Source organism: Colius striatus, chromosome 23, assembly GCF_028858725.1.
Source record: "Colius striatus isolate bColStr4 chromosome 23, bColStr4.1.hap1, whole genome shotgun sequence".
In the NCBI taxonomy this organism is placed as follows: Eukaryota; Metazoa; Chordata; class Aves; order Coliiformes; family Coliidae; genus Colius; species Colius striatus.
The window spans coordinates 6,803,040-6,813,729 of record NC_084781.1 but is presented as its reverse complement, the minus strand read 5'-3'; the positions used below and the strand labels follow the sequence as shown (position 1 = coordinate 6,813,729).

The following is a 10,690-nucleotide window of genomic DNA, read 5'->3' as shown; positions in this document are numbered from 1 at the left end:
GCAAACCCTTCCTTCTTCCCGTGAAGCGACGACTCCCAGCGTCGTTCTGGGGCGTTCCAAGCTGTTTGCGCCACTCCAGCCCGGGGCAGCTCGGGGGCGGCTGAGGCAGAGGCCGCCCGCAGCTCCCCCTCGCGGCTCCTCCTGGGCCGCTGCGGCCCGTTCTGCCGCAAACAGCTTTCGCGCTTTCGCCCTCTCGCCGGCGGCTGCGGCGGCTCCCGCTGGGCACAACGGCGTCATTAGACGCTAATTAAGCGCTGCGGGTTGATGAGGGAGCGCGCGCGCGCGGCCGCCTCACGCGCCCCCCCCCCCCGCGGCGGAAGGGGCCGGGCGCAGCGCGCGCGCCGGCGCGGTGACGTCACGGCGCTGACGTCACGGCGGCAGCGCGCGGCGCGGGGGAAGCGCGGGTTGCTCGGGCCGCGGCCATGGGGGCGGCGGCTGCCGAAGCCGACCGGACCCTCTTCGTGGGGAACCTGGACCCCAAAGTCACCGAGGAGCTCATCTTCGAGCTGTTCCACCAGGTACCGGCTGCTCTCCGCCGCCGCCGGCGCCGCCGTGCTTTATACCGGGGAAGGGTGGGCCGGAACGGGGCAGGCCGGGCGCCATGTTGGGGCGGGCCCGCGCGGGGTACGGCGGCCGCCGCAGGACAAACCTGTGCGCCAAACGCCGCCTCGCTGCCCCGCCGCTAACCCGCGTCTGTTTCCCGTGCGCGGCGCAGGCGGGGCCGGTGATCAAGGTGAAAATCCCCAAGGACCGCGACGGCAGAGCCAAGCACTTCGCCTTCGTCAACTTCAAACACGAGGAATCGGTGCCGTACGGGCTGAGCCTGCTGAACGGCATCAAGCTGTACGGGAGGCCCATCAACATCCAGTTCCGATCAGGTACTCGCCCGGACGCTGGGCAGACAGCTGCCCCTCGCCTCCCCTCCACAAAAGCTTCTTCCCTGGGAGCGAGCACTGGAATGGGCTGCCCAGAGCAGGTGTGGAGGCTTCTGCTCTGGAGACATTCAAACCCCCGTGGATGAGTTCCTGTGTGACCTGCTCTAGGTGGTGCTGCTCTGGCAGGGGATTGCACTGGATGAGCTTTCCAGGTCCCTTCCAACCCTTAACTTCTGACATTCTGTGTGTGCAAAGGGGGACATCACAAGAAGCAGGGTGCTGCACAGCAAATCCTCACTCCCCTGGCAGCTCAGGGTGTGGGGGAGCAAAGGCATCCAGCAGGCCTGGGCTTTAATCCCTGTGCTTCTACAAAGCACCTTTCCATCCCCTATGGCCAAGCGTAATGCCAGAGCTGAGCCTTCTCTCTCTCAGGCTTTTCCTTTGCTTGTTCCTCTGCACTCTTGAGAGCTGGTCTAACTTACCATGTTAGCAGTAAACATTACAGCTCATGTCAGTGATATGAAGTGCATGGGACAAAATATTGGCACCTGGTTGCTCGTTTCCCGGTGGGATGAAGGTGGGCAGTGTCTGTTTTGGAGACTGCATCACAGGCTTTAGCAGGTCACTGACAAAGGCAGCTGTTGGTGCTTTGCGAGCTCCCTTCACCCCCCACTCCCTCTAACTCGTGTGTGCCAGGCTCAGAAGGTGTTTGTCTCTCTGCAGGGAGCAGCCATGCCTCTCAGGACGGGCACCCATCCTGCTCCCCGCACGGAGCGGCCGGCCCCAGCGTGCCTGGCGTGCCATATCCCGCAGCCAACTGCAGCAGGTATGGGTCCCATCGGCACACAGCGTGCAGCAGGAAGCAGCCTGTGCCCTGCTCGCCCTGTCCCTGCCCCTCTTGCCAAGCACGGTTTGGTGTGTCTCCCCTACAGAGAACATCCTGGGCCTGCGAGTGCCCCGGGTAGCCTTCCTGGTGCCTGAAATTGGCCGAGGCACAGCTGGGGGAGCACTGCCAAACACCCTGTGCCAGGTTTTGACTGGCTGTGGCAGCTTGGTCGCTTTTAACAGCGGAAAACATGGCTTGGCTGCACCCCCCCTCGTTTAAGGCTACAACTCGTCATCTCTTCTCTGCAGGTACGAGAGGAGTCCTGACAGCGTGGTAGCAGCAGGGTTCCCGTCGGGGCCGCGGGCCCTGCCGCCGGCCGACAGCCTCCAGCGCCCAGCGGTACGTGGCACGCCGGTGCTGCTGGCACCGGGCCCGCAGCCGTGTGCCAGAGCTGCCGCAGGCTCTAGCTGCTCCTTTCCCCCTCCCCTCTTCTCTCGCCAGGCCAGCAGCGCCCTGCGGCAGCCGCCACCTCCCTTCGGGGCCAAGTACGAGCCGCCCGGCTTCGCCGCGGCCGGGCACCCGCTCGCCCCGCACGCCGCCTTCCACCCGCCAGCGCTGCGCAAGGGCCGGCTGGGCGCACACCCCTACCACGCCGACGGCCGGCACCTCGGCCGCGAGCAGCGCTTCGGCCCGGACTACGGCAGGGGCAGGGACGAACCCGCCTACGACGACAGGCACCGTGACGGCTGGAGCCATGACTACCGGAGGGAGGGCTACAGAGAGGCCAAGTGGCACCCGCCGCGGCACTGACACCGGCGGGCCGGGCTCTAACGGACTCGAGGGCAAACCCCACGTTTTTACGGAGCACGTGTATAAAACCCCCTCCCCCAGCCCACCACGTTACCTTTTAATCTTTGTAAAGCTACAGCACCGCAGCCTCCTGGTGCCGGCGTCTCCTTTGAAGCGTGTCAGCTCCACGCCTCGGGGTTTGATGGCGGGGTGGAGGAGGGGTTTTGGAGCATGCTGTCCTGGAAGAGTTGGTGATGAGGGGGTGACAAGGGGCACACTCAGGCACTCACACAGAACACGGAAAAGGTGGATTTCACCCCTCTGGCACCAGAGTTTTAGAAACATCTCCCTGGAAGGTCTGTGGGCAGGCAAACCGCCCTCATTTCCCACCGTTGCAAGCAAAACTGGCGCCCATTCCCGCGGCCACTGCGTCTCTGGTTCTGCTGGGGCATGGAGGTGGCCCCGCAGCCCCCCAGGACCGCCCCGTCCCTCAGATCCCGAGCAGCCTCCGAGGCAGCGCCCTAAACCGCCCCCCAGCAGCGCTCCCGGGGCTCGCCCCGCCGTGCCCAGCGGCTCCCGGCGCCCAGTGCGCCGCCGCGGCGCCTACCACTCCCAGCAGCCCCCGCGCCCACCGCCAGCGCGGCCGGCGCCGCGGGGCCTGCCGGGAGCTGTAGTCCGGCGGCGATGCTGGGCGGCCTGTCGCGCCTGCGGAGCGGCGGCGGGCGGCTGTGGCGGCGGGCGGCGGCCATGGCCGGCGGCGGCATGGGACAGCGCATGGTCTGGGTGGACCTGGAGGTGCGGAGCGACGCGGGGGAAGGGCGGCGGGCCGGGGGGTGGTGAGGAGCGGGGTCCGCGGGCCGCGCTGATGGTGCCGCTGCGCTGTGTGGCAGATGACGGGCCTGGACGTGGAGAAGGATCAGATCCTGGAGATGGCCTGTCTCATCACCGACTCCGACCTCAACGTCCTGGCCGAGGTGAGAGGTTAGCCGCGGCCCTGCGGCCAGGCTCCGGCCCCGCTCGCCCTTCCCAGCGGGGCGTTGCTGCTCCCCGGGGCCGCTGAGTTAAGCAACGGCCGGGCCCCGGCCCTCGGGGGTCCCGGCCTCGGCCCCGGGGGCGGCCGCAGCTCCAGAGCGGGGCCCAGAGCCTGGGGACATCAACTTTGCAGCTCCATACCCTCCCCCCAGCCCCTTCCCCAGGCTGAGGCTGCTGGCGACTAGGGTTTGTTCTCCTCACCTTTGTCTCTGCGTGTCTTCCTGCCCAGGGCCCCAACCTGATCATTAACCAGCCCGACGAGCTGCTGGAGGGCATGTCGGAGTGGTGCAAGGAGCACCACGGGAAGGTAACCCCGCTAGAGCACTCAGGCCACAGCTTCTCTTTCCTTGCAGTACCCAGAGCCATGTGCGGCTCAGAGTTGTTAGTTACGGCACAGCCGCCTAAAAACGGACGACTCCTGTGCTGGACAGTTTGCAGTCAAACAGAGGAGAGAAAGAGGAGGCTGTAAGTATCACCCTTACTCTGTACCGAGGAGCTGACGCGTCACGTTGTGCCCGAGGTCTCGCCTGTCACCCGTGGCACAGATGCCAACTGTGGCCGTGTCTCTTCAGCCTTCGTCCTCTTTCTTGGCTGCCAGGTTGCCCCAGAGGAGCCCGTGCTCCTGGTTTTTTATCAGCTTGAATAGTTCTGGAAGCTCCTTTCTGACCTGAGAGCCAGGGGCATCAGCAAAGGCCCCGCAGTGAGCAGCCTCCTGGGAGGGCTGGAGCAGTGCTGGGGGCGCCTGGGGACAGGATCCCTCACCCAGAGACGTGTCCCTTCGCCCTCTGAGGTGGAGAAATCGAGGCTGTCTCCCTGTAGCAAAAAACAAGTCAAAGAGTGATTCTGACAGAGAAGGGGAAGATGTGGATCAAAGCCCCCAGCAAGGACAGGCACAAGATGGATGTAGAATAGCCCAGAGCTGGCCAAACGCAGTCTGTGGGCAGTGGTGGGGTGAACCAGACCCCTTCCCTGTAAACAACAGGGGGTTGTTATTTTTGCCTCTCCCCCTGGCAGTGAAAACCCAGTGGTTTGGGTTTTTTTTTTTCACCAAGAGCTTAAGTTTTCTGTGTGGAGGGATGATCTTGTTGCTCTTTTGGCCACTGAAGAGAGCTTCTCCCTGCCTTGCCAGCAGCAAGGAAGCGACTGCATTTCCCAGCCCCCGACAATGAGTGGAAATTCCAGTTACTTCTCAATTCAGGGCTGAAGTTTCCAGATGCCCACAACCTCTCCCCCACCTTCCTCACCCCATTCAGCATTTCCCCCTCCCTGGGAAGGATTAAGCAAGGGTTTGGAGAATGAATATTAATCCCCCGTGGTGGGAGCGTCTCCCCTTCTTCAGGGCAGGACTTGAGCCCGGCCGGAGACGGTGCCGCATGCTCTCACTGCTCCTGAGGAGCTACTTCTTTGTAATTGAATAAGAAAAGAGAAGCAATTAGGACAGAGATGGAAAGGCAGCCACGTAATGAATCTTTTCACCACCACTTGGATCCGTCAAGTAGGATCTTTGCGGCGCGGCCGCGGAAATATACGGCGTAGCCAGATGGGAGTAAATTGCTGAGAACACTTGGAACAGATTTGACATTTAACTCTTGAGGAAGGAAGGAAAAAAAAGAAAAGGAGCTTGCCTGATGTGTAGGAACCTTGATAAACACTTGAGGCAGGATCCTGGTGATGGGTGTTTGTACCGTGCTGGGGAGGCGAATGCCTCTCCTTTGGCAGCGAAGGGCATGTAGGTGCCGGTGTGGACATGAGGCTCATGCAGAGACTCACTGACTGAGGACAGCCCCTAGAAAGTAGAGGAAGAGAAAACCTGACCCTCAGCCCCCTCCTGGAACCCCACTGCTGTCAGGACCCCACTCCCAGCACCTGTACCTTGAATTTCCAGGGCTGTCCCTGGGTTGGTGCCTGTGGGTGCGTGGGGGAGCGAAGGCTTCTCGCTTCTGGCCCTTTCTGGAGGGATCTTTTCCAGAGATGTGTTGCTGGTTTCTGACCAGGGGCTCTTCTTCTTTGCAGTCTGGCCTCACCAAGGCTGTGAAGGAGAGCAAAATCTCCTTGCAACAAGCAGAGTACGAGTTCCTGTCCTTTGTACGGCAGCAGACGCCCCCAGGCCTCTGTCCTCTGGCAGGTAAAATCGGTTCTTTCTCGGTAGCAACAGCAGCTCCTGCAGCTCCCAGCTGGCTGCCAGAGGCCTGCTGAGGCACATGCCAGGGTCTGGCAAGCCAAGGGAAACCCGTGCAACAAAGAGAGGCTGGGTGATAGCAGCATCCCTTCTGCACACCCCCCAGAGCATGTGGGGACTATGGAAAGCACCAGCCCTGGGTTGTGTTCCTCTTCCTGGGACAGTTCCTGTGGGGGTGGGCAGCGGTGCTGCTGGCAGCCATCCCTGCCTGTTACATCCTGGCAGCAAACCCGACCCAACACCAACCAGGGACCTTCCAAATGTCCTGCAACTCCCTTCAGGACCTTCACAGACCGTCCCGGGGCTGCTGCTAAGGGCAGTGCAGGCAGAAGCCTGTTTGCACTTGGCAGAAAACACGATCCTCGTGTAATTCTTTGATATTTATCTGAGAGACAGAAATGGCAGAAGCAGCGACTGAAGAATTAAGAGGGGGATTATGCATTTCAACCACCTGTGATCCCGGAATGGAAACCAGACAAACCTTTACAAGCATATTGACTAGAAAATGGGATAGAGAATAGCTTTCCTTACCCTGTGATCTCTCCCCATCTCGCTTAGCCTGCCTCTCCTTCAGTGCCTTTGTCATGTCTGTGAAGGAACATGTTGGGTCGTGTCTTTGTAGGTAACTCTGTGCATGCAGATAAGAAATTCCTCGACAAGTACATGCCTCAGTTCATGAGGCACCTTCATTACCGGATCATCGACGTCAGCACCGTCAAAGAGCTCTGCAGGTGAGCCTTCCCCTCCTTGCAGAGCCGTGCTGGGGGTGATCCTGGGGGGGCTGCAGCCTCTGCCTCCTGCCAGCCCTTCCGTGGGTGCAGCTCCCTGCCAGCCTGCTCTGGGTGTGCTCTGGGTCCCACCCTCTCTAGGCAGCAGCGGGACTGAAATGCTTCTGCTGGTTGCAGCAAACTGCAGTGGGCCCTGGGTGTCCTTCAGAACCCCACTGTCCCTTCTCAGCTGTTGCTCTCTCCCTCCCACAGACGCTGGTATCCAGAGGAATACGAGTTTGCACCAAAGAAGGCGGCTTCTCACAGGTGAGGCTTCTGCTTCTGTCTGTTTATCCTTCAAGCCAAAACCATTATTTGGTGACTATGGGACAGCTGTGGCCCCTTGGACAGGACACAGCAGCTTTACAGTGGGGTGTCTGTCCTGGGTAGAGGCACTGAAGGCTGCAAACGGGGAGAGGAGGGCTCTGACCTTAATGTGTCTGAGAGCTTGTTCTCCTTTCTGTGGAAGGGTTTAACTTGCTGCTGCCAGCATCTCAGGCACCTCTGAAAGCAGTTGCCCTATTAAAGATTCTGTGCAATGTTAACACACATTCCCAGCTGCTTTGGGCTAAATTGCTTGTCATACTTGAAGCTGTCGAGCCTGTTGCTTTCAGGAGCTTCGACGTCTCACGGTGACAGACTCATAAGCTGCCTGTTACTACCTGGCTTGTCAGGTGCTGGTGGACTGCTGTGGCTTCCCACATCACCCAGGCCAGCGAGGGCTGCTCTCTGAGGTGGTTCTCCGTGAGGGTGTTGGTCTCTGAGGGCTGTTTTTGGTGAGGGTATCTCTCTCTGAGGTGTGCCATCCCTGCGTGGCAGAGTGTGATTTCTCACAGCCCGGAGTTCCTTGGCAGCGTCAGCATCCAGAGGTGGCTGGAGCTGTGTGCAGGTGTTTCAAAACCCTCCTTAAATTCTCTTTTCAGAGCACTGGATGACATCAGGGAAAGCATCAAAGAACTCCAGTTCTACAGAGACAGCATCTTCAAGAGGAAAACGGATGAAAAGAAAAGGAAACTGATGGAGAATGGGGAGAGCGATAAAGCCGCCAGCTGATTCCTGGCCGGACCGTGCTGTCCCGTGGCACAGCCAGGATGTGCCTCCCTGTTCTCTGCTGTTTGCCAGTCTCTCCAGAAGCTGCACCCTCCCGTTACCTTCCTTCTCCAAGCTGTTAGAATGCAGATGGAAGCCCGAGTTGCTGCTGCTTTTCTGTTAGAGCCAGGAGGCGCTGTGCCCGAGCCTTGGCAGCGCCCTTCTTCCCACGTAGTCGGGCAAACATGCTCTTTGATACTCCTCTTCCTCCAGTTTCAAGGTGCAATCTTTCACCACACAATAAAACCAGTTCTGTTGGAAGGTGGTGTTTCCATACAGCCTTTCTCCTGGGCGGGTGACCTGTTCTGTCTCACAGGTTGGCGTGAGGAAATGCTGGGGGAATTCGCCTCGACTGCAGCCCCGGCTGCTGAGGGAGGGGGATGAGCCACATGCTCTGCCTGCGGGTGGGTGACACTGATGCACACACAGCCTGGAGTGCTGCTGTCCTGAGGGTGGGGATGAGGGGTTAAGACAGCAGCTGCATTAGCTCTTGAACTGCTCAGCAGGTGCTTCACCTTCACACTTCCCAGTCTCATGACATGCTCCAGAGAATGGGAGGTAGGAAAAGCTGCTTCCGTGGCCTAAACAGACCCCTGGGTGAGGCTCAGAGCAAAGCACTGCTGCTCTCCAGACACACAGTCTGGAAGGAGTGAGGTACAAAAGGAATCTTGGGAGAGGGCCTGATCTTTCTGCAAGTCACCATCTCTCTTCAGTAATGCTTCTCAGAGCACTGGAGTTAAATGGAAGTGTTCTGGAAGCGCTGAGATGAGTCACAACAACTGGCATACCTTGTTAAATACTTGTAGATGAGATGTCCCAGGGAAAGAGGTACCAGGCTGTAAACCTAAAGGGTAGAAAAGAGCACATGGAGTGTACTTCTCCCTGCTTCATTTCCACTATGGGTGTTAATCGCCCTCCAAGGCTTCTCAGTCGCTCTCATCATTCGAACACCTCTTCTAACTGTGGGAATGATTGTGATTGGAGAGAGGGGTGGTTAAAACAGATCATGGTGCAAATAAACAAGGCTTTCAAATGCCTCTGCTCCATCACTGAGTCCTGGCCAAGCGGCAATGTCACTGTGGTCTCTCCCTATGAGCAGGTACCTGCAGGGTGGGCTCATCCCAGGAAGCTGTCTGGGCTGTGTCCACCCCCACGTCTGCGCTGGTGCTCGGTCATTCTGGCACGAGGGAAGGTGCTGAAGGAGCTGGGACGAGGCCCTGGGCCATCCCTGCCCATCTCCTGCAGGACCCTTCTGTGGAGATGACAGGCAGCACCATCAAACCAACCTCCCTCCTTTTCATCTCCCTCTCTCCTTTCTTTAACAGGCAAACGGGAGTAACAAACCCAGCAGGACACCTCTGCTTGCTTAGCAGTCAGCTCAGAAGGCCACATCTGACCCGACCCGCAGAGCTGAAACGTGACGTGGCCGAGCGCGGTGGCCCCAGGCTGCAGCCTCAGGTCTTGCTGTCACCAGGCACTGCCACCCCAGCACCGCGGCCCCTGGGTGCAGCCCTGGGCATCTCGGTGCATTTTGGGATGTGGCAGCTGTAAAGAACCACCACCCCAACTACTGGAAGGCAAACACAGAGCCTGCCTGGGCTTTTCAATTTGATTTAATACGTTATCTCGGCTCCAGTAATTATTTATTTGAAATAGGAATTTGCTGAGAGGCCTCCAGTCCTTTTAATACCACATTAAAAATGTAACCACGGATTTCTGACACAATTCCAAGGCGAGTTAAAAACCAGCATCACTTATTCCATCCAGGTTCTGGAGCCGTCCGCACCCTGAATGTGCAATCGCTACGGCCACAAACACCCACCCTCGCAGCGCCAGCAAAAGGGGCAGCAGAAGCATTATCCTGTGGGCAAACAAAGAAAATGCCCACCCTGAGAAAGGAGCAGAGAGCTCCCAGGGCCCTCCCTGCAGCGAGCAGAGTGAGGGCAGCACGGGGAGCTGGGCTGTTCCCCGCGCCCACAGCCGGCCCCGGCGGAGGAGGTTTGCTGGTAAATAACCCGCTCTGTTTGGAAATATGTTGTGCTTCCCTTCTCCAGCAACAAGTCAACATTTTCCCCCCACGCTCTATCAAGCTCTCATTATTTATGTCTGGCAGAAAAAAACCCCCATCCTCTCCCCACAAAACGACAGAACAGTTGTCAACTTGCTCCAGATCCTGCAGGAGGTTTGGAGCACAGCTTGGAGCTGTGGCAGTCCTGCTGAAACATCCCACACCACTTCTCTCTGCCTGTGTTGCTGACAGCACCCTCATCCTTCTCACACACAAGGCTTCCCCAGGCTCTGGGATGGAGGATTCTTCTCCATGGGTTTCTCCATGGGGAGGGGAGGAGGATAGCCAAAGCCCTCGGAACAAGGGGGAGCTGCAATTCCCCTCTGCTTCCCCTTGCTCCGCCACCCCTGGGGCTCCCAATCCATCTCATCGACACTTTGCAGAAGCAAATCACTTGGAACAAATACATTATGCATGTCTAGGCAACGTTTGGGTATGATCCAGCCTGCCAGTGGATTTCCAAAGGAGACGAATTCCAGTGCAGTATCCTGTACTGGGGCAAAAGCCACTATGGAAATCCCCCTCCCTGCTGCACACCGTCCCTGGACAGCACACTAACCCCCACCTACTGCACGAGGTGAGGGTGTTTTCTGGTTCCTTGCTCAGAAGAGGCCCTGGCAGCTCCCAGCATCCCTGTGCTAGAGGCTTTTCCCCATGCAATCCACTGTGCAGACACAGGCAGTCGAGCTTCCCGCAGCGGCAGAGCGCACAGCCCGTGACCCACGCACCCATCCAGGCACAAACACCTTTTCTCTGCTGTCCCCTGCGCCCATCAGTCCATTCCTCCTTCCACACTGTGCTGTTTGGGTGCAAACCATGGAAATCAGGGAAAACACCAGCTCGTGTTCCACGGAAGCAAAGGAAAAGAGAGCGAGAGCCCTGCGCTTCCCCCTGCTCCGATGCCCGCTGTTCCCAGAGACCTTCAGACGTGCCTTGTCTTGTCTCTTTGTTGTTTTTCACCCCCCACCCCTCCTCCTGCTGCTGTTGATGATACCCTTTTACTGGAATAACTCACTGATGCTGACAGATAAGCTTTTAGGACAGTGAAATCTCCGTGACACTTTA

At 58.8% G+C, this 10,690-nt stretch overlaps 2 protein-coding genes across 2 annotated transcripts; both read left to right on the top strand.

Moving 5' to 3' along the window:
• Window positions 1-362: 362 nt before the first annotated feature.
• RBM7 (RNA binding motif protein 7) lies at window positions 363-2,636 on the top strand. The gene is made up of 5 exons (XM_062014208.1): window positions 363-518; window positions 716-878; window positions 1,599-1,701; window positions 2,010-2,100; window positions 2,203-2,636. Exons 1-5 carry the CDS (start codon window positions 423-425, stop codon window positions 2,509-2,511), a joined length of 762 nt encoding a protein of 253 aa, XP_061870192.1. The 5' UTR covers window positions 363-422; the 3' UTR covers window positions 2,512-2,636.
• A 535-nt stretch (window positions 2,637-3,171) lies between these two features.
• REXO2 (RNA exonuclease 2) lies at window positions 3,172-7,818 on the top strand. Its single transcript, XM_062014209.1, has 7 exons — window positions 3,172-3,285; window positions 3,381-3,464; window positions 3,752-3,829; window positions 5,536-5,647; window positions 6,324-6,432; window positions 6,682-6,735; window positions 7,392-7,818. Exons 1-7 carry the CDS (start codon window positions 3,175-3,177, stop codon window positions 7,519-7,521), a joined length of 678 nt encoding a protein of 225 aa, XP_061870193.1. The 5' UTR covers window positions 3,172-3,174; the 3' UTR covers window positions 7,522-7,818.
• The last annotated feature ends 2,872 nt before the right edge of the window (window positions 7,819-10,690 follow it).